Source organism: Dioscorea cayenensis, chromosome 7 (assembly GCF_009730915.1).
Source record: "Dioscorea cayenensis subsp. rotundata cultivar TDr96_F1 chromosome 7, TDr96_F1_v2_PseudoChromosome.rev07_lg8_w22 25.fasta, whole genome shotgun sequence".
Lineage (NCBI taxonomy): Eukaryota > Viridiplantae > Streptophyta > Magnoliopsida > Dioscoreales > Dioscoreaceae > Dioscorea > Dioscorea cayenensis.
This window is the reverse complement of record NC_052477.1, coordinates 28355054-28379118: the sequence shown is the minus strand read 5'-3', so window position 1 is coordinate 28379118 and position 24065 is coordinate 28355054. Positions and strand designations below refer to the sequence as shown.

The 24065-nt window shown below is 34.5% G+C and overlaps 2 protein-coding genes across 2 annotated transcripts; both read right to left on the bottom strand.

The window, feature by feature from the left end:
* Window positions 1-2370: 2370 nt before the first annotated feature.
* Window positions 2371-16638, bottom strand: LOC120264473 (E3 ubiquitin-protein ligase SHPRH). The gene is given in 22 exon segments (XM_039272286.1): window positions 2371-2785; window positions 2875-3139; window positions 3345-3496; window positions 3611-3745; window positions 3747-3814; window positions 4232-4439; window positions 5079-5324; window positions 6105-6221; window positions 6925-7116; window positions 7193-7406; window positions 8078-8229; window positions 8830-9450; window positions 9546-9709; window positions 9787-10030; window positions 10710-10965; window positions 11815-12015; window positions 12889-13387; window positions 13488-13549; window positions 14032-14238; window positions 14575-15457; window positions 16104-16156; window positions 16530-16638. Coding segments are annotated over 20 exon segments (5109 nt in total). The 5' UTR covers window positions 15393-15457; window positions 16104-16156; window positions 16530-16638; the 3' UTR covers window positions 2371-2497.
* A 1314-nt stretch (window positions 16639-17952) lies between these two features.
* Window positions 17953-20041, bottom strand: LOC120265297 (protein NETWORKED 4B-like). The gene is given in 4 exon segments (XM_039273170.1): window positions 17953-18597; window positions 18599-18690; window positions 18747-19778; window positions 19935-20041. Coding segments are annotated over 4 exon segments (1701 nt in total). The 5' UTR covers window positions 20029-20041; the 3' UTR covers window positions 17953-18114.
* Between the last annotated feature and the right edge of the window lie 4024 nt (window positions 20042-24065).

Below are 24065 nucleotides of genomic sequence, written 5' to 3'. Positions count from 1 at the left end.
AAATTTTTAAAAGTTTAATAAATTTTTTTAAAAAAATTTAGTTAAAAACCCAAGAATAAATGCCCAACTTATTGATTATAAAATAATTCAGGGGTTAAAATGAAAAAAATCAAGATTTTTTATTTAAAAATACCACATTAGTGCTGACTGGGCGCTGAGTCAGCGCCCAATCAGCAGATCACATCACCCACATGGGCGATGTGATGATCCTAGGGTCATTTTGATAATTAAAATGGACCTAGGGTCATTTGGTTTAATAAAAAAAAAAAAGGGGGGGCTACTTGGTTAAATGGCCCAAGAAATAAGCATAATGTACTCTGTTTTCAAAATAAAGAGGAATTTTTTTAAAATTATAATTTTATCCTAGGTTTTAAGTTATAGTTCTTTTGTATGTAAAAATCCCTTTCATGGCTTGAAAAAAAACCCATGCTTGCCAAGTCGGGTTTAATTTTTTTGAATAATCACTAAAGTTTGGTAAAATTACAGTTTGCTCACCCAATTTTGATTTGTTTCTAAATAATCACTGGAGTTACTAATTATTTCAAATGCCAGTCACCGAATGATTTCAGGCTTCATTAGCTGACGTGGACACAGTTTTCTAAATGTTGATTGGACTTTTCACGGTGTCCACGTTAGCTAATGAAGCTGGTAATCATTCGGGTGATTGGCATTTGAAATAATTTAGTAACTTCAGTGATTATTTAGAAACAAATCAAAATTGGGTGAGCAAACTGTAATTACTAATTTTACTAAACTTTAGTGATTATTCAAAAAATTAAACCCGACTTGGCATTCAAAAAATTAAACCCGACTTTAGTGAGCAAACATTTGGCTTAGGCCATCTCCAATAGCCTTTTAAAATTGAAGTTTTTAATTATATTTAGCGTAGGATTAGCTCTAATCTGGTGTCAATGTGCTAAATATGAAAATTTTTTAAAATTTGAAATTTTTAATTATATTTAACATAGGATCAGTTCTAATCTGATGTCAAATTTTGTGCTTAATATGAAAATTGCTACAGTGACGCGCAATATGTTGCGCCCATATTGCACGTAACTGTAGCAATGTTATAATTTTTTTTAAGTTTTAATTTCAGTTTTTTTATTTTTATTTTTTTAGTTTTAATTTTAGTTTTCTATTCTTTTTCTGTTTTTAGTTTTAATTTTCAGTTTATTTTGTTTTTTTCAGTTTTAATTTTCAGTTTAATATTTATTTTTTATTTTTTATTTTTAAATTTTAATTTTCATTTTTTTAAGTTTATTTTTTCTCTTTTTAGTTTTTTCTATTTTTTATAAAATTTATATTTATAATTTTATATTTTAATTAAATTAATAACTTATAATTTAAGTTTATATTTTTTTTATTAATAAAAAATAAAAATTTAATGAAAATAAGACATAAAATATAACTTCATTAAAATTAACAAAAAATACACAAAACAATAAAATAAAAACATAGAAACTAATCTAACATACATTATCATCGATAATAATAATAATAAAAAAATTCACAACACTCAAAATACAACTAATACAACTAATGAAGGTCTAAACATATAAATTATGAAGTGAGAAGAATATTCTTAGAATACTCTATTTTAGAGTAAAAAATAGAGATGGTGGTTGAAAAAACTTTCACTATAAAAGCTGTATTTTTATGTAATAAAACGCTAAATATAGAGTTTTGGGTTGGAGATAGCTTTATATAAGCATTTGGCTAGAAAGAAATACATGTACTATTTTTGGAAAACTTGTATGATATTATAAAAATTATTCACAAGTTTTTATCTGTTTTTACTTCTGATTCAAAAATGATCAGATGGGAAGATTTAGATGCAATGGTTAAGTGCAATCTAACGTGTCGACAGCTAGATAGCCAATGAGTAGCTTGCTCTTTATTAGTGTCACCTTAGGTGGTCGATCTAAGGTGTCTTGTGAGTTGTTTCATTCTTCTCGTCTTCAGCTTTGATGTTAAATCCTTTGTTTTTGTTTTTGTATTTCTCTACTTTTATTTTTTTTAATAAATATAATTTATCTATTATTTTTAAAAAAAAAGCTCTCTTTTGGTTTATCCAACTCACTCGAGAGGTTTATTCTACCCTCTATAATATGAGGTAAAAATAGACATATGAGAGTTGTGAGAACAACCTGTGAGTAGTCATTGCGTCCACATGTACACAGGTCTCATAAGCCACAGCAAAGGCTCGTGTGCATAATCCTGTTAACGGCTAACAACTCATCTTAAAAAAAAAACTCACAAGAAACTGATGAATTTTAAAGATTAAAAAAATAGATGTAAAAGTATTTAAAAAAAACTGGGCATTTTTATCAGCAAAAGAGCAATATATATCTATAAATTATTTGAATTATTTTGATCTAACTTAAACAACCTTATTTGAATTCAAAATTCCAACATGAGAAAATGAAGACAAGAGAGAGAGAGAGAAACTGTACATTAATGTAGACAATGATAAGTTAAAGAAGCCAATTGCACTCAATCAATCTATTCCTAAATTTGACATTGATGACTGACTTTGCATCCATCTCCTCTCAGCAGCAAGACCTGCAGCAACAGAAGGGGGCAATTGTGCACTTACATTAGCATCACCACCACCACCACCATCTTGTAGAAGACCTGTTGACATATCAGCAGAGAACAAGGATTGAACATCTTTAAGAGTCAACGCAGGTTGATCTTGATGCTTTGACACCGCCGACACGGCGTCAGGAATCGCCTCCCTGTTCTTGTTAAGATTATGAATGTTTTCTTCCACTGTGTTCTTCACCTGTGCCAAAATAAGGAAATGCAAGGATAAGCACATTGTTGCAGCAACGTTGAGCAAATGTTGAAGGTTTGGTTTGGATTGGCACATACTATGAATCGATGAACGAATGTCTTCTTTGTTTGTCCGATACGGTGGACTCGGCCAATAGCTTGTGCTGCGAATGCAGGGTTTAGCAATGGTTCTACAAGGATTACATGTTCTGCTTCTAAGAGATTTAGACCATTGGCTCCATGTTGAAACAACATGAGGAGGACTTGAATTGGTTGTGTTTTGATTGACTGGTCTTCAATCTTCCCGCTTCGTCCCACATTGCTCGCTTGGCCTTTGAATTTCGCAAGTGCTACATTTGATTTTCTGTAGAGTCAAGGCCAATAAAAGTGTGAAGATTAAAGTGCGTGAGCGAAAAGGTTTCCATTTTAGAGAACTAAAATGGAAAACATAAAAGCACTAATTTGAATCCTCTTAATTTTTTCCTATGACATGAATGGTTCATCAACTCGGTCGATTTTAAATTGAAAAACAAGAGCTTTAGAAGATTAATGGCTAGGAAAATATGTACCTTCCACCTTTCATGCGGACATGAGTTATGCCATTTGCATCCAATGAATGCTCCAAGACATCAAGCACATCGTTCCAGCTTGAGAAGACAATAATCTGTGCATCTTGATTAGTTGATTTTATGAACAAAATCCTCCTTGTGATAGCTTCAATCTACATTGTGAAAAAGAAAACAGCACCGATTGCATAGTTAATATTTTTCCAATCCATGGAAGATCTCAAACAATAAAAAGATGTCATGCGTCAAAGATGAGATTAAAGACAAACCTTTGTACTATATGAACCTTGAACTGTGATACAAGATTCAGGCATATCTTGAATTTTTGAAAGATCAATGCGTATATTTTGTTTGTCTTGTACAAACGCAATGTTTCCGGCAGCTGTTTGTTGACGACATGTCGGGGCACATAATCCATTTCTGATGGGACCTTCCAAAGCAAAATGCTCCTTCCTCTGTCAATTTTAAACAACCTGCAGAAAATTAAAATTGTTTTACCAAAAAATCAACTTGAAAGATGGATTTCACCTACAGAAAATCAGAGATTGAGTGGGAAAGTGAAACAAAATGGAACTGATATCATCATTGAAGTCTTCACAGACAATATAAACATTAAAGATGTAGTCATTTCACAGCAGCATAGTATAAGATCAGAATTTAATTTGAGAAATATCACTACATAATTTCATCACATTCTCCCTGGTTTTTGAACTTTATCTATGTATATAGTAAAAAAATAAAGATCCGCCATTGTTAAATAAAATAATTAAGTTCACAAAGCTCTCATATAAATAAAAGCATCGCTTAAACAGATTCATTCATGAAGAAAATGTATAATCAAGGTTTATATAATTTCCCAGGAAATATTAATACGACTTACAAATACTTACATTTGCAACAAATGATATGGCCGCATTGAAATACCATCTTCTGGTTGTTCAGGCCCTCATGACAAATTGGACAAGTCTCATCTTCATCAATCTTAGCAAGGGCTTCACCATGTTTTGCAGTAGTAGATGCTAAATCATTTTGATCTCGAGGATCAGGCCCCGCATTACAGCATTGTTGCTCCGCTTTCTGATTTGATTGAACTAGCCCCTGAAAATCATATGATTTTTGTTATTATCTAGGCTAGGAAACATTATAAGTTACAAAATTCTACAAGCTAAATACTTAGAACAGAAAACAGCTGGAATGTACAAACATCAGTATACGTTAACTGCATGTTGCTTTTGTCTTTTAGCTTTCTCTTTGCTTGTGAAAGCTTCTCCCTTTGGACATGTATTTAGTTAATTAATTTAAGTTTTGGATGATGAGGGAATACTATTTAAAGTTAGATGTTGGCACAAAATCCTTGGGATTGTAATCCTCAGACACAAGTAATGGATTACCAGCAAGAACACAAATATCACTTAACCTTTGTTAGTGTAATTCTAGCTAGAAAAAAATTTAACAAAGCAACACTAGTTGTGAGTGTCTACCTCATGAAAACTAAATAACAATAATTATATATATATATATATATATATAATGGTGATACTAGGCATCCTCTAGAACAATCATGCTTCACAGTGAACACTATTTTGCCTCCATAGGACAGAATGCTTCACAACCAAATTACCCTAGTTTGCACTGTCTAACAACAGTGCTCTCAACTTTTAGGTCTTCTCAGCACATCTAAGGCAACAAGGAAAAGATCAATGGAAGGCATATAATAGCATAAACTTCTGATCTTACCTTCAAATAACGGAGTTGTCCTCTAATGCGTGTCAAAGATGACAAACCCGAAAATTTGTCAGATGTAAACTGCATGCTCGATGGAATTAGTTCCTCTTTGCTCAGCACATCAATTGCAGGAGGTTCATCATCAGTCAACTTGAGCCGTAATCGTGAGGTAGCACATTTAATTTCATCATGAGCATGCAGCATTTGAGCTTGAGCAACAAACAAGCCCCTTGCTTGAGAAAATTCCCTACGCATAGCCTAAACATAAATAACCAAAAGGAAGCATGATGAATCCTTGTTATGTACTAAAACAAGCTTGACAAAAGAAAAGCTGCATGAATTGATTCATGGGAATTTTGTCAAATTAACATATGAGTTGATACCTACTGCAAAATTTGGACTTCTAATTATAATGATTGATAAAAATGTAGACAAAGCTTATCCTCAAAGAATTGTTGAATGTGAGCATAATCTCTACATAACACATGCCCGATATAGAACTATAGATCCTTAGCACATGCACATCCTACCTTTTTGCTCAATTGGTCATTCATTGGCTCAAAATGGGCTATTAATATATATATATATATATATACATATTAATTAATCCCTTATATATATACACATATACACAAGATGACTTCAGATGATGATCAATCTTTCTTATTATTATGCCAAGTAAATGCCTTTAGATTTTCTTTTCCCCTACTATTCAAACTTAAATAAGAAGCCAGAAAGTATTAGTAATATTCAAGAAACCTATTAAATGGAATGTAAATGGAAAACGGCTGGTACAAATACTATAATAACAAGACGAAACTAAGATCCAATAGTGAAACAGGAACACTACATTGTCAAACAGAAAGAAACAGACCTGAGAAATAAACCAAGCATTCTATTAAGCATGCGCTCATACAAAATAAAGCCAAAGGAAATAAGCAGGAAAAAAAAACAAAAACCAGAAACTTTGTATCAAGTTCCTCAAATAGATGTAGACAATAGGGTAAAAGGCAGGTGATCCGAACATCAAAGCCACACCTGAAAAAGAAGCAAGTGCTTTCTAGCAGAAGCTAAGTCCTGTCTACTTAACTTTGATTTGGAGTAACTTTTGATTACTCCAAGGGTGACCTCCAGCTCAGAAGGAAGTCTATAAACCTGCATGAATAAATCAAAGATAATTACAACAATAAGCCAAGCAGAACACAGAAGCTTGAGCAGTCAATCATGTATTCTCAAATTATATATACAAGACAAATCAGCCCAACTGTAGTTTTGAGACAAATCTATATAGTAATGAAATAAAAATTGGAAGACAAACCATAAGCCTCATAACAGCTGTTTTACTCTAAACCAAAGATGAAAGAACAAATAATGGTTCATACACATGCATATTCATTGTTTCTTGAACAATGAAAACTCTGGGCGTGTAGGGCACACACATACAGATAAGAAGATATTGACCACACCTAAGCAATCTTGTTTGGCTTATACACAATTTACAATGGTCATGTAAATCTTTCAGTTTGGCTAAAAGAATTCAATTTGCTATTTGAACATATATCACTAACAGGTGCAGCCAACTCCTTTGTCATGTTCTGGTCATTGGCTTGACTGAAAGTAAAGCACTGCACTCAGTGTATAATTTAATAACAATTCACATGTTAAATCTTACAAACACTCAACACCATTTTTGCACTTCAAAGCATTAAAGAGCCACATTTACATGAAATCCAGTGAGGCCCAAAGGACATAATGAGATAACATGTATGCGATTAAACAATTAATAATCCAAAAAATATAGATGAAATCAATGTCAGGTATAGAAGAGTAGAAAGTGTACTCAATGCAAAAAATTTACCTGCACATTTGCTTTCACATTTCTCTGCTTCATCTTTTCATGATCACTACTTGACTGTATCGAAGTTTTCTTGTCTCGGAAAAACCGACGCAACTCTAATTTCTGCTTCTGCAGATCCAATGCTTCCTCAACCGACGTGATAACAGAATCATTATGTGCTCTCTTTATTAGAAACAGGCTGGCCTCGTATACCTGCCTTGAAGGGAGACAAAATCATTCTCCAGTTATATATAGCGTTATGTTAAAGTTGATAGAAGAGTCAACTAACCTGAAACAGGTCATCGAGTTCACAAGGTCCACACAATGAGCCATTTCCTTCATTGCACGCAGGGCAGTCTCTCAGTTGGGCAATATCATCATCCTTGGGATTCTCAATTGCTTGATCAATTTCCATAAGTTTCTTAAGTAATGCTTGCCTAGATTGTTCCAAAGAATCTAGACCAGCCTGAACAGTATATTTCAAGAAACCAATATTTCGTGACCTTGATAAGGAATTCAAAGTCAGATATGCAGCGCCTATAAAAGACATGCGTGCGAGTACATATTCATCAATCTAAATGGAAATAACATAGAGAAGACAAGTGACGTACAATGAGCATACAAGTATAGAGTAACACATACAAAGGAAAAAACAGATAAATTAACTATAAATTTATAGAGTATCAATGGTGAATACTCCAAAAAGGTTTTAATATCACCTATAAACATTCAACGCACAGTATAGAAGTAACACATGCTCTTTTAATATTTTTAGTGAATGCATGTGCAACTCAAATAATCCCCATCTTCAGTTCCATCAAATCTCAACCCTAAATATATGCTAGATTCAAGTTCTTATAAGTAGCTGGTTCATCGAATCCTCCAGTCCGTAACATTTGATTCTTTATAATGATATTTGATGACACATATTCAATCATCACTATAATCATAAAGTACAATTCCAGTTCTGTGCTTTAGATTTTATTAGTTTATAAACATTAATTGTTTAGATTTTCTCCAATGAGTTCAATTTGGTCAGACACTTTCCAATGTGAATGTTCACGGTTACCCAATATCTAAAAATTAAAGCACAGTTCAAGTTTCATACTTAACCAAAAAAAACAGAAGGAACATTGTCAAAAATACAAATAAGAAGTAGTAGAAAGTGGCTAACCTTGATGAAGTTTTCCTGTTAAAATTGGAAACAGCCCGATCGATCTTTTGTAACAATTCCTCAGAGGAATCTTTACTCTTCTCAAAAAGATTAAGAGTATTCAAATACCAAGCCATGTTTTGATTCTTGTATTCCTCCAATAAATTACAAACCTGATGAAATATCACAGCAAGTCATTCAAAATGGAAAAGTACATATTAAGAAAATAGTCATGTCGCACTTAGAGAGCCGGAAAAAACTGTTTAGTTAATGATTTTCTCAAATTGCCTTAACAATTTAGTGACATGTGAAGGAATGTTTAATAGATAATATCTTATACGGCAGCAATAAAGCCTCGGGCTACAATCTTCAAGGAGGAAAAGCTAATATTGCCCAAACATCAAGGGAACAAAAAATTAGGAGACTCGGAACACAGAATCCTAGCCTTCCTGAAAGATCTGTTGTAAAAAGTCCACAACATTAACACCAAAATTCTCTACATTCAAGACAAAATAAAAGAACATGCACAACACGAACTTGAGGATCAATAAACAATAATCACTGAACCATGCATCTTACTTGTAGCTAAATTACCATTTATCAGACCATATTTCCAATAGCCAGAAGATGACACTCAAATAACTCACAAATTGAAAATTTGAAATTACCCACAGCCCAAAAAAAAATCCAGAATCATTGATCGGTTCTTTCATATATAAACCACAGGGTATGAAGAGATGAAGAGAGAAAGAGAGAGAGAGAGGAAGCGCTACCTGTGAGTGACTATTTGTGTAGTCTCTTCGAGCCATAGAAAGTTTTGAGGTAAAAACAGATAAGTATTTCTGTTTGATATCTTCACATGCCTTTTTCAGACACTTGTCTGAAAAGCATCTTGAAGACATTTGGCACTGAACATCATTTTCTGTCCCAAGGTTGCCATCATTAAGCCAGGCAGGTGGATTTTCATCACAGTTAGCATGTTCACTACAGTCAGTAGACGACTTGTCAATGGAGGTTGTACTTTGTTTCTTGCCCTGTCCCATTTTTCGTCTTTTCACATAGTATTGATCAAATTTGCCAGATGAAAGCAATTTTCTTTTCTTTTCATCACCATCTTCAGAAGGATTGACACTAACATGATGTGAACATTGTTGTGTAGATTCAGAGACAACAGGAAGCAACTCAGCTAGATTGTGATAGATATGAAGACTCAGTAATGGATCTAAACGGAAATCATTAGCATGTTCATCAACTAAAGCAAGTGATTCTCTGTACAATGACACAGCTTGTTTGGTGCCTCCCTCGATTATAGCTATTGCAGCCAGGCCATTGAGCGCAACAACAATCCTCCTGAGAGCTTCTTCCCCTTCAATTTTGGCCTTTCCAACTAATACCTACACCAAAAATTCTTAGATCTTAGAAACCCATGAGAGTGAGGGTAATTGGAGTAAGCAAAATTAGGTAGCGGATGGAGGCTCAGTGACTTCACTTCTAAAATCTCATCCATAGTCAATGGAGAACTTTGCAAAGAGCAGAGACCAGAACTCCCGACTTGAGGATGGCAACATGCCTGGCGAAGCTTCAAGAGTGGAAATAGAAGCCTTGCAACCTCATCTCGAGAAAGAACAACATCATCAAAAGAAGCATTGTTACCTGCATAGAATAAAACACACCATAGTGTATAAATATACTTCACTCATTTATACCCCCAAGTCCATAAATCTTATTACCTGATGGATGTCTCCTTTTGCAAATATCATTTTTAAAGCTTCTGACAATTCCAAGTGCATAGGAGACAATAGATTGATGTTGCTTTTGATAGAAATGTTCTTCAATTGGTGATAAGTTAAGCCATGACACATGCTCCTCTTGAGGAGGCAACTGTAACTCATCTGCCACATGAATTTTGGATGAACGCCACATAATTTGCTTGAAAATCCTATGAGCAAACTTCACAGCAACAGCATCCCTTCTCTGAAAAATAAATTGTCAAAATAGTCAGAAAGAACAAATATCACTTTCATGTCAAAGATATAATGTGTTTTACGAATCCAATAAAAAATCAACATGTTCCCACCAAAATTTCTTTTTCCCTTTTCTTTTTCCACATCAAAGTAAGTTTGGATTGAGGTTGCATACAAAGTTGGATTAACCATGTCCACCCCTAGCAACCCGTTACTTTATTATTTTCAATAATTGTTTATATGATATAAGGATATAGCCTGTAATCATAGTAATTTCCACCTAAATAACATTGGTTCTTTTCTTAGCTGTGGTACCCACGCGCACGCACCCACCCACCCACAAAATGCAGATGCTACAAAAACATTGGTTGTTTTATTAGTTATGGTCTAAGCCTGAAGGCACAAAGATGCTATGACATTGATGTGACCTGTACCATGTCTTTATGAACTTTCTATGAGCAACTTATTACGTAGTCACACTAACATAATTCTAGTTCTAATTGTTGTCAAGAATAAATTAAATACACATGCTTTCAGCCCAAAGCCATGAAATATCAGAAGTATTCAAAGAAGCAAAGCAATCAAAATTCAAATTTCTTCATCCTAAATGATATCATGGATGCCCCATGGAAGAATGTCAAATCAAACTAACAAGAACCATCTACAGGAAACTTGGCATTTAAGTATACCTCATATGGATCTCTGATAACTTCAGCCCACCATCGATAAACATCAAAAGGATTGGCTCTGAGGAACCGCAACAGTCCATACATATCATCAAACTTTCGTTGGATAGGAGTGCCAGTGATACACCAACGGTGTTGAGCACGTATGCGCATTGCCATTTCAGTGACAGAAGATGTGTTGCTCTCAACCATCTGAGCCTCATCCAAGCAGAGTCTCCACCAATTTATCCTTGTAAGAACTGTAGGGGTAACAGGGTACCTGAATTTACATAGCAACATTACTGCACCAAAAACCCGGAGAGAACAACAGTATAAAAATAAACAAAGAATGACAACAGCATATAACAAACGGCATGCAATCTATGATGTTCATAACGTAGTGCACCTTTAAGGCAAATACCTTCATCCTCGGGTAATTATATATCCTGACAATGTCATGGTTAAACGTAGTTTCAAAAAACCCTTAGGTGCTTCTTTTATCTGTTGATATTAAACAATTGCAAAAACCCTGTATTGCATTTGCAAAGTGCCCCCTCCCACACTTTACCATTTGATGAGAAAAGAAATTTTGTACAAATAGATAAAGCTGGCTGATTTATCCACAAAGACTATATCTGGTGTGAAGATGTGAAATACAAAAATAATGAAAAAGATAACCAAAAAAAAACCTGTAAGAATTTGCAATATCTTTAACTATAGGGCCAATTATGAGCCAAGGTATTTCTTAATATAAAAAAAAAATTCCATATCTTTAACTATAGGGCCTATTATGAACCAAGGTACTTTAGTGGCAGTAAGCTATATTAAGGAGATGAAACTGTAATTGCCAGAGTACAGTCAGATAACTGGTAAACAGTGTTCCATGACTCATGAGCATCTTAAGATCTTGGGAGAATTTTATCCATTCATCAGTGCCTTAGTTATGTAAAATATGCCACACTGTTTCTTCTGGGACAAAAGCACAAAGAAGATGAAAGACTGACTGCCAAGCAAAGGTTATTATTATGAAACTGGCAAGGGCAGAGGCACTAAATAACTACTTTAAGATCTAAACAACTTAAGAAAGATACACAAAAAGCTTCTCATAAACAATAAAAATGGTGCATACTTCTTCATAAATCTCATGAAACGACGATCACCATCATGCCTATCAGAATCATGTGATAAATCTTCTCTTAGCACATCATATGTGGTTAGCACAATATCTGTTGCAGCAAGCTCGCACATATCAGTTGTCAAAGTTGCAGAGGAGGCTGCATTTTTCGCACCATCATATATGGAAACCTTGAGAGAACCAGGCCTGGTATGGCTGTAGCAAGAAGGCCAAGTAGTCAGTAAGATAGTTGAATGACCAAAACCAAATATAACAAGGGGCAGAAAGGCATAGGCTGCTAACTTGCTGTTCATGAACAAGAACAAATATTTACCATATGTCTGACACAAATAAAATAAAATAAAATAAAAAAAGCAACAAAAACAACAACAACATAAACGTGTCAAGAATTATTACAAATGTCCACTGAGAATTATTTCAACCATGCAGCATATCTTCCCTCAATCATGTTGAAGTACTTGAACAGATTGAAGGATCCAATGAAATATTCATTGAAACTGACATTCAACCTCCAAAATCAAGTCCCTAGAAAAGTGCACTCCTGAAACACTTGCATGCACATGCGCATAAAAAACATCAAGTTCCTAACTGTCATGAAAGCAAATTCCTAAATTCACAAAGCAAAATCCAGATAATGCTGCAAATCTTTCAAAAGCAAACCATCTGATGTCATACCACCAGGGTGTGTTTGGTTGGGGATCTGGGTCATCTAAGGACCTCCACCAGAAGGAAAATCTGGGTTGGTAACTTTTTTCAAGACTTAATTAATTTATATATGATATTAATAAACAGCCCATTAATCAGAATGTATATTTTAAAGCATCCACTTTGATTAGAATTAATTGAGTCAAAGTTTGGCAACTTCAAATAAAATTTTCCCTCCAAAACAAATTTAAACAACCAAACTCCAAACCAAGTTAATCTAGGTTTTAACGACACCTACCAAAAGCCACCCTGGTGTTCAGTAAAAAAAGTGAGCTCACTCACACACATACCCACGATAAAATATAATCTAAAGTATATAGTAAAATCTATAGAAAATAGAATAAGTAAAAAGAAGAGCGATACCGCATAACTTCTGAATACCATTGTGCCAATATGGGGGCTGGACAAACAATAAGAGTCGCACCAGTAGATATATTGGAATTAGCAGCTTCAAAAAGTTCTGAACACAATGCACATGTATAATTCCCAGCCATCTCAATTATGTCAGTGGCATTTTTCTTGCTCTTTCGCTTCATTGAACTACGGGTTAAAACCTTGTTATCGCCTTTTAAGTTGTGAACTTCATCAGTGACTGAATGTTTCTTCTTAGGTTTATAGCCTACACAATTTGCATGCTGCCATGCATCACAAACATCACATTGCACCCAAAGTCCTTCATATTTTGAGCTATCAGTCGCTGCCCCACATATGCATTCTACACGATCCCGTTTTTGTCTTTTTATCTGTCCACCTGAATACTGGGAGTCATTACTCGAAGAAATTATGCCATCTTTCAAGGACGGCATACGATTGGCGAAGATACATGCAAGCAATTCGACGGTTTTCCCCAGACCCATCTCATCTTTGATTGGTCAGTCACATAAAAACAGAAATCGAACAAGTCATTTGACAGCAAGAATAATTAACTAGTTCAAATGAAAGACCAAAAGGAAGGAACTTACCAGCTAGAATCCCGCCAGAAATAAGAGATTTTGATGATTCAGGATGTAATGAAATATTACCGCTGAAAAGGAAAACAAATCATGGTCAGAGACTAAAAGAACGGGACAACTCAAAGGCTAACATACTCGCCTAATTATCATTGATGATACTCCTAAATACACTTTACAGAAAATGAAGGTATAGCGACTTGAAAGAAAGGAGTAAAACAGAAGTAAAATACAACAGCACGAATGAAATCCAGATGCATAATTGCATCACACAGGATTGCCATGAGGCATGAATGCCTCTGTATTGGAAGTGCCCACTACTTCACTTGAATTCCACTTCCACCAACCAAAACCACTCCCTAGTTTACTTGAGCAAAAATTCCTGATCTATATTAGCCATACAACAAGTTTTTAGTTACAAATCAAAGTTATGACAAAAGTCTTTTTCTCATTAGCAAGATTATCCCACACCATAAATGCCAGTCTTGAAAAGGCAATATAGAAGCAATTTACAGTCCAAGAACTTCAAGCAGAATTTCAATTGCAGCAGACTTACTTGAAAGGATTATAAAACATTCTGGAGTGCTTTTCTAGGAAAGTTACTGCCACTGAAAATGGAGCAAACAGTTCACTCTGTATTTTCTCATCTGAAGTTTCACAAGTTCTCTTCTCTTGCTGAAGCATCCAATAAACAGCACGAAGCTGATATGGTCTAAGTTGTGGAAGCAAGTCCGGCAGTCTTTCTTCTAACATCGGTTCCTCTCTGTCAGAGAAACAAAGTGCAGACCACATAATAACATAAACAAGAATAACAATTATAAGACTGAAGATTTGCTTGTTGTGATTGCATGCATAAATCATCATATCAAATTATTTTTTCCCAATCAAATTGTCAATCAAATATGATGTTTCTGATTAATAATTCAGCTTTAGAACTAGACTAAAACTTCAATAAATAGCCTTCTCAGTTGCTTAACATTATATTACCTAACAGAGTTTGCAAAATATAGTCTGCAATGAGATGATAAAGTCACTTAGTGTGACAAAGGAACAGAATATCAATAATTGCTGAGACAAGAAAAATAGGGGGAATGCTCACTTTGAAGGCTTGATGACATCATAAAAACCAGCAGCATCAAACCCAGAATTGTTATTTGAACCATTATCAGTTGTTTCTACATTAACTTCAGCTTGCTCCTCCTTGGACAAAGTAATTCCATATATAGCCTCTGAGCTTGTGACTTCAGGACGCAACCAAGGCATCACATTGATCATGCTCTTCCTCCATGGCTGTCTGACAATCTCCAAGAGGGATTCACAAGCATTAAAAGCATTCCTCAGTATCTCGACCCTTACCCTGAAAAGGTCCACCAGCTTTCCAACTCCTGAAACAAGCCTTATCGTCAATAACTTCTGACTAACCAAGTGAACAAGCCCAGAAACACCCTCATCAGGACCATCAAAAACACCAGATAAAAGCACCTTTGACTTGCTACCACCCTCAGAAGTTGAATTATCTAAAAAAATGCATTCGAGAAAGATATTATCAGCTGATATAACAGGCCAATGGCCTAACTTAACACTAGATTCCTCTACGCCAATCAATTTAAACCGAAGAGAAAATTCAGGATCTACTTTGTCCTCAAACGATCTATCAACCACATCTCCGTCAGGAAACCTCACGTCATTTAGAATAATTTCAGCAATGTCAAAATACTCATCAAAATCACAATGGTTTCTATCAATGTTGATATAAAATGATTTCTGTGATTCCAAGACTTGCTCATTAGCATTTTCATTCACTGCTTCCAATTGGCAATCATTATTCAATTTCTCATCTGAATTAGTACTGTCTGGGACGCCAATGTTAGATGATATCCCTTCAGATCTAATTGGCCGGGCTTTTCTTCTACCCATAGCATCAGGAAGGAATTATACTACGAAAAAGCTGCTTCCAAACGCACATATTCAAGCACCAAATGCTGCAAACTCGCATGAAGGAAAAAAAAAAAAAGTTAACAAAATCACAAAAAGGAGTCACCGCTCACAAAATTCGCCAAGCTCAACCTACCTATTTGCTACAATTATTATGAAATCACAAACTTTCAAAAGAAAGGATTGAGAAACCCATTACTTCAACTTATTTAAAAAAGTGAACAAATAGAGAATCCAATTTTTAAAGAAGAAGTAAATAGTCCATAAAATTTAAGAATGTGTGACAAGCCAATTTGTTGCGGTTTTTATGAGAATACAAACTAATTGAAAATTAAAGCCACAAAAAATTAAAAAAAAAATAAAGAAAAAGTGATAGCTACAAAAATTACTTAGTCAGGCAGGACAGACATTCCTTGCCAAAAAAAAAAACTCACAAGTCCAATAGAACCATTACATCAATTTGTCTAATAAATAATAATATGAGCAAATAGAAAATTCACATTCTCAATAAAAATAAATGCAAACACATAAAAATCGGTCTTTTAAATACTTCGACGGATAGCAAATCGATAAATAGAAAAATAAAACTTTGGTTTTATCATAACAACAAACTCCAAAACAAAAGTGAGAAAAATTGCACAAAAAGAGAATTCACAAAATTGATCAAAAATTAATTGGTTAACCAGATCACACCTTTTTCCAAAAGAGGAGCCCACTGCTTCCAAATAAACCTATAGTTGCATACCCTATAATCACCAAGAAAAAGATCATTTTTATATAGTTAAATTCATTCACTGAATATACTTCCACGCTCATAAATAACCACATAAAGTATCTTGAGGAAAATTTAGTTTATACCAAAAAGATTTACTCATTTGAATAGCGGAATTATTGAACAACAAATTGAAAAACAGAAACCAAGAAACCATTTTTGACGAACAATGCGAACAAATAAAAGGAAATTGAATTCACAGAAGTTTCTAGGCGCTTAAAAATCAAATCTTTAAACCCTAGAACCAATCATAACCACGCCCAAACGCAAACAAACTAAAATTAGCATAAAAGAAGATACAGTTTGAACAATTGAGCAAACAAAGCGAAGAAGATCGAAGGGAATACCTGTAGAATCAGTCTCCAGAGATGGAATTCGAGAAGATTTTGAGAATTCAATGAAGAGCTTGAGATCAAGAACACAAACGAGAGGTTTTAGGATATCTTTTTATATTATTTTAATTTTTGGAAATAAAGAGGAACTATGGAAGACGGAGAAGAGTATTTTGGTCTTTTACTAAGTAGGTTAGATATGTGTCGAGATTGAGGATATTGAGAAAGTAATCTGAACCGTTGAGTTGAAAACGTGGCATCCAATGGACCGTCGATGTTTTGAGCTGGCGGGTCGTCCGACCTCTTGATCTAATCAGCATCGGCGAGGCTCATTTATATCAGTTTTTTAAAAAAATAAAATTCATTAAAAAATGGGAATTAAATTATTCATAAAGCTGTGTTTTTGGGAAAAATTGATTATTACTATTATTTTGATTTTTATAATGTGGACAATTTTTTTTTTTTGACGAGCCAATGTCTGTGACACAAATGTTATCAAAATTTTGGTTTAGTTTAGGATTATGAATTTTGAAAAAATATGGTTTAAATGTGAATAAATTATCTGGAAGAAATATTTTCTTAACTTCCAGAATCCAGATTATGTAAAAAAACTTTTAAATATCAATAAATTCTAGATATAAAATAAATTTAAAACAGATTGAATTTTGGGAGAAAGTCAAATGTTTTTAATATAAAAATAAATAAACTACTAAGTCAAATGTTTCTCTTGTATTGTGTTTTTTCCTTTCCATTACAATATGTAAAATTGGTGATATGGAATCAATGCAACTTTAAACTCTCATAAGGCTGAATTTAGGAAGTCATTCTTGATGACTTAAAAGAAATCTTAGCTTTATAAAACTCTTGGTTGATAACTATCTTAAATAATCCAAGCATCTCACAAAGCGATCTGACTAATTCTACCACCTAACACAACTTAGTGATTTTCAGTCTCTCCCCTTCATGATCGGTGAATATAAAATTTTCTTTTATATTTTATTTATTTTTTTAGCAGAGTTATGTTATTTTCTTTCTAGTTTTCTTCTGTCTTGTTGTTATTAAAAATAAATAAATATTTCTCACCTTCATATCTCCAATGGTACAAAATAATAGTAATGAGCGAAAAATGAAACAGTACACAAGTTACTCATCTTTCATATCCTAGGCATTGAAAGGCATGATAATAAAATCATGTTCACAGAAATCATAAACAGAGTTTTGTAATATATACATTGACACAAATCATTCATAATCAACCAATCAAATCTCCACTGTGACAAGTAATTTCTCATTCATGATTTTCAAATCATCAAAATGCCATGTTTACAAAAAAGTATATAAGACTCTTGTTTAACCTGTGCAAGCTCTTGTCAACAAGAAGAAATCTTTAGACTGTAAACAACCTGACACTGCACATAAATAATCTACTACATTCATCAATCAGAAAAACCATTTTGATTCCAGACATTGAAAATTAAAAGATGAATTATCTCATAAGACAACAAAGTTCCTCTTCAAAGTTCATCACAGACAAGACAACAGAAATACAAGGATACACCAACATAATTCAGATATTTTTACAAGGAAGATGACCAACAATTCAAACTGCCATGACAGTGTGCCTCTTGTGTCCCTGAATCACCTGCCTTAGTTGCTTGTATCCATCTCTGTAATGCTCCAGAGAGAAGCATAGTTGTCGTATTGCCTCCCTTTTCCCCTCGGCGCCATCTAAAACAGCAAGCTTCTGCTTATCTACTTCCTCCTCCAGCTCCTTCACCTTACCCCTAAGCTCCAGACTAGTTTTTTGTGCCTCTTCGATCTCTTTGATCAATTTAACATGCTCCAAATGCAAGTCATGCAAATGATTATTAAGTTCAATTATACGTTCGTCACGGCATTGCAGGTCTTTGCTGAAGACAATTAACTTTGCTGCCAGATTCTCTTTTACAGACATTAGTATCTCAACTTTCACGTTGAGTTCATAGATGGACTTGTATAAGTTTTCGATCTGCTTCTCACTCTCAACAGATGCTTCTGCCTTCTCAGCCTTGAGAAGGTTTAATTCACCCTCTACTGTTATGAGATTTTGTCTCGAGGGCAGTGCGCAACTCTGAGACATGAAGGATTTCCTCTTTAAGTGAAGAGTTTTCTTGCAAGAATCTCTCTGCAGCACTAGCTGCAGTGGCTTTTCAGTTCCTTGATTGTGTTCTCTTGGTCTGTCACACTAGCTTCAAGCACTGACTTCACTTGCACAAATCTTATTGAGTTCAGCTCTCAGGTTGACAATTGTACCAGTAAGTTTGGCAACATCAGCCTCAAGGTGAGATTTCTCTTGTGAGAACCTTTCAGATGCATTGGCAATTTCTGCTTTATAGCCTTCAATTGCGTGATCACGGTTTGTTACCTCGGCTTCAAATTTCTTATTGGCATCCGCAATCACACCATCAAGTTTTTCAATCACTTTCTTCTGATCTGTTACCTCTGCCTCCAACACAGCAATCCGTTCTTTCATCTCCAAGACCTGCTTCCTTTCATGATCAAGCTCCACATGCTCAACCTCTGACGATGCATTGCCCTGTGCAAGTTTCTGTTTGAGGGTTACTATCAGTGCTTCTGAAACACGTAGCCTCTTGCTCACAACAGCTAGCTCTTCTTCCAATGCTGAAATCTTGGAGTTGTATTCATCAATCTCCATATGTTCACATTTCCCATTAACACTGCTCCCTTCATACTCTTGAAGTTTCTCCTTAACATCATGGAGCTCATTTTCCAGATCCACTATCCTCTGATTTAAACCTTCAGTGATATCATGTTCATTGATTTCTTTGCCATTTTCAGATTCGGACTCAGAGTCTGAAGACTCAGATGATGACGACGGATCACTTTCTTTCCTGGAAACATCAGAGCTGCCCCCAGAGCGAAGGAAGAAGTCAAAACCTGCAGCTTTACCAGGACTTGCCTTGGGTCGAGATCGTTTGCTTTCGGGAATAAGCTCAGGAGAGTGTACAGATGGTGACGGTGGCTCAGAACCAATGTCTGATACATTACCGGAGCCCTGAGACTGAAGCTCTGATTGTATATTCTTGCGTAATTCACCTGTGACATGATCATACCGCTCAGCAAGTGCTCGATACATGCGGTAGAAGTCCTCCACATGGGCGACCAGCTCAGGACGCCTCTGGTAGTACATCTCAGCCTTCTTGGCAAAAGAGTCACCTTCTTCATCAATCAATTTCAGCATACTTTTCACACGCTTGTCCATCTCTGCATTCGTGGGATTTGTGCGACTCTTAGATCATATCTTAGAAAATTTTAAAGTGCAACCACTCATCACTTATAATGATGAGCACAACAATTAGAATCATTGAATTTATTATGACAGATAACACATTGGTGCATTATACAAACAGATGCTTTTACCTTCAAGGTTTTCAGCCAGCCATTTTGAGTTTTTAGGACTAATGTGACTGTCCCACCACCAAGAATGAGATTTCTTTGACATCATGCGCTTCATCTTCACCAAAAAAGATCAGCTACTTGGCCAACAATAACATGCAAATAAAGTTTCGATCACAAGAGAGTAAGAAGACAGAACATATACAGGCACAAGGTTCATAATACTTAGCTCATCAAAATCATAAATGAAAACTATATGCCAGGCAAAGTTCGACACCAAAACAACTGTAGACAACCATAAGCACCAGGCTTCACCCAGCCAAAATGGTTGCAAGTAAAATATTCAAATATTTTATGCCATAAAAATTCAAAAAATATTCCACAGCTAAACAAATATGCATGAAAACAATTGAACCAGGCGGAAGAACTGTAGCATATAAACCTCATTGACAGGAGACGGAGACAACTTAGATCAACATTTAGATTGAGGCCTGACAATCAGCAATAATAAGAACACCGGGTAAAAAACAGGAGACAGAGACAACTTTAACTCCATACCAAAATAAATAGAAGGATTGGCGACCATTAAAGACCTTTGGGAACACCATTACAAGAAACATTACTAACGGTACATGTTGGACTGAGACCAATTAAGAAAATGTCTCTTAAAAGGGTATTTAAAAAAGAGATCCCAAGAAATTTAACAACCATCATAGATCTTGAAACATGAAAACTAAGACTATATATATGCAAGAAAATGACACAACAAAAAAATTCAATTGTTCTTCCACATCGAAGAAGCACAAAGCGTAAAGTTCACCTAACAGACTCGCGCAGCATCAGACATCTACCAGAAAAATGAAAGGCAGCATGAACTCCTTATCATTTTTGCAAAAGAAAACTAGACGAATTGCATTATTATTTTTCCGAGTACTTGCACATTTCATGCTATCGGAAAGACACCAAGGAAAGACTTAGCTAGGCAAGAAAAATGCGATCCATAAGTACAACTGTGGACAATAGAAGCCCGGTGTCTAACAACAAACAGAAGACAAAGCTAAATAAACCAAACCAACAAAAGGTCGCAAGCGATAAACTAAGGCATGAGCAAACCTCACGATAAAAAAAGTTTAAACCATAAAGTGATGTTTCTTCTTTTTTGAGCTTTTGTATTCACGGACTACAGCACAAAATCACAAAAGCAACACCAGCCAGGCAACCAGAGAAAGAAGGCCATAGTGTCCAAAACTTTAAAGAGGACCCACAAACCTAACAAGCATGCAAACACCACCAACCTAATGAAGTATGTTACTACGACAGGCTAAAGTAAAAGTACAAACACAAGGCAACAAGATCCAGCGCAAATCAATCAAATATTATATAAGCAAACTCAAATATCAACCTTTTTGATTAAAAATATTCAATTGCCTAATTTCGACGCAAAAACCCGTCTTTCTTACCTCCTGCTACAGCTTCATACCAAAAAATACAGTGGAGCAAAGAAACCAAAATACCAGTGATTTATTTGAAATTAAGTGAAAGGGAAGTCATTTGCTTACTATACAACTACAACATATTAAGTTTGGCCACTTCAGCAGGACATAGACTCGTGGAGAACATGTAACATATATTGAACAGCAGCTACCACATTGGCCAAAAGGACCCAAAGAAACAAATTAATCCAGTTTAAAAGCCAAAACAAACATATTTTTAGGCAATAAATTTATATGAACAATGACCATCACCTCAAAGACTTCTAATGGCTTTGAACATTCTAATTATTCATCTCTTCATGAATATGAACACAACACCCTTTTTCGCCACCACCTTTAATAATCAACCTTTCACCTAGAAATTGAGTGCATTATTGATGACACTCCTATGACATATGGCCTTTAAATCATTCTCAATAATAAAAAAAAATGGTTGGATAATAACCAATTATTAATATACTTGAACTAGCATAGTGTCTTCTAATCTAAATAGCAACAGATTAGGTGACGGACAAGCAGCAAAAATAAACTACTATTTTCAAGTTTCCAACTCACACAAGTGCCTGCCAGACATGTGTTGCCATCTATTCAAATGTGACAGCGAGTTATCAGATTGACAGATAAAACCCACATAAAAAAGTAAGTGGTACCATCTGAATCAACAATAACAACAGCCCAGACACCACAACAAAAAAAGAGATGCATCAAATTCGAAAATTGAAATTCATAAAGGGCTTATTGGCACTATATCCATTAAATAAAGAGTTAGTCAAAGTCAATGCATCAAAAATTAAAGGGCGGGGCCACAGGACCCTACACCACATGCAGCCCAATAAAAGCAACTAGTAAAAAATTGGGATTAAATAATCAAAACTCGATTTTTGAATCTCTAAAAAATCTCACTCATTATACCAGCGAAATTGAATTCATAGCTGAGGACAAGTACAACAACCTTGATTAATAGAATGGAGTTTTGCTTCTAACCCCTTAACTTTTGAAAAATTACTCTAGTACTAACTAAAGAGTATTGAAAGCCTTGTTGACAAGATGTTAACCATGGAATCAATCCCAAAAGTAAGAACTCAACTAACCGGAGGACAAGAACACCAGCAAAAATAAATTAAATTTTCGATTTTTCGAAGGGCTAAGAAAAAAATCTCTTTGAACAACATCTTCAATCCTAATCAAAAATTAATTGCAATTCATTGACTTCCAAAAACCTGTAAAGAGGGTTACACACCGTACCATTGATCATGATGTGATGTGCAACAGAGTGAGCGAAAATCAGGAACTCCACTTACCGGAAACGAAGGATTGTGAGCAAGATGTCAATAAATAGAAGACAACTGGCTCACTTTATCAAGTTACCAACTTTAGGGAAACCGACTTACACCCTATTCTAGGAAATTCCACCATGGATCACAACAAACCTTTAGGTAAAAATAAAACCTAATAAACTTCCAAACAAACAAACAAAAACCCCAAAAATCCGATTTCGAACCACAAACAGCGACAACAAGAGATCGAAAACCAAAATTTCCTCCATTTTTGTTTAAAACTTCCAATCATTTTCTTGGAAATATTTCCGATCTCATCCCTTTTAATAGAACATAAAAAATCGCTCGCTTTGTCACAAAACCACAATAAAAAACAAAAAAAAGAAAAGAAAAGATCTACAAAAACCCATCGGAGTGATCGCAAAAGAACATCATCGGAGCTTGATAAGGAGCTGAGGAGATCGTTACCGGAAGTGAGATTCCCAGCGAAGTGGAGCTCAAGAAAAGCGCCGGAGAAGAAAGGAGAAACCTCACTCGATTTCTGAGAGAGAGAGAAAAGAAGACGAAGAGCGCCGAGAGAACCCACTCAAATTCCAAAAAAAAAAGTATTGCCTTGTTGGGCCTTTTATATCAACTCATGACTTAAATTTACCAAAATACCCCCTTATTATTAGTTTCCTTATTTTACTGATACACAGATATTTATTTATTTTTTTATTTATAATAATATTTTTTTAAAGAATATCAAAAATATGTGCATAAATTCAAAATTCTAATATATATATATATATATTTATGTGGGGAAAAAGAGTCTTGGGACATCCACTAGTAGGAATAGTATCTTATTGTAGAGAAAAATTAAAATTTATTCTATGTTTTGTGTTTATGTAGGAAAATAAGTCTTTAGACGTCCACTCAGTGGGAACAGTGTCTTGTCGTGGAGAAAGATCAAAAATTTATTCTGTGTTTTGAATTTCTAAATAAGTTTTGACAATTCAGATTTATCCCTTTACTGTTATAAATACAATCTGACGGTTCAAATTAAAATACTGTACATCTCATTTTTTCATTATATTATTATTTATAATCACAATGATACTATTATTCACAAAAAAACAATCCAATATTTTATATAAATGTTTTTAAATTTCTGAAGTGTGAATGTATTGAATAAACAGTAAAATATATAATACACATTAATAACTTAACGGTTTTATTAAATAAATAATAAAAATATGATGTATAATAACTCCTACGAATACAGTGAAAAATAAGAAATATAGTTCTTCATCCTGAGATGTTCGATCATTGGTGCTACACATTAATAATTTAACAATTTTATTAAATAAATAATAAAAATATGATGTATAATAACTCCTACGAAT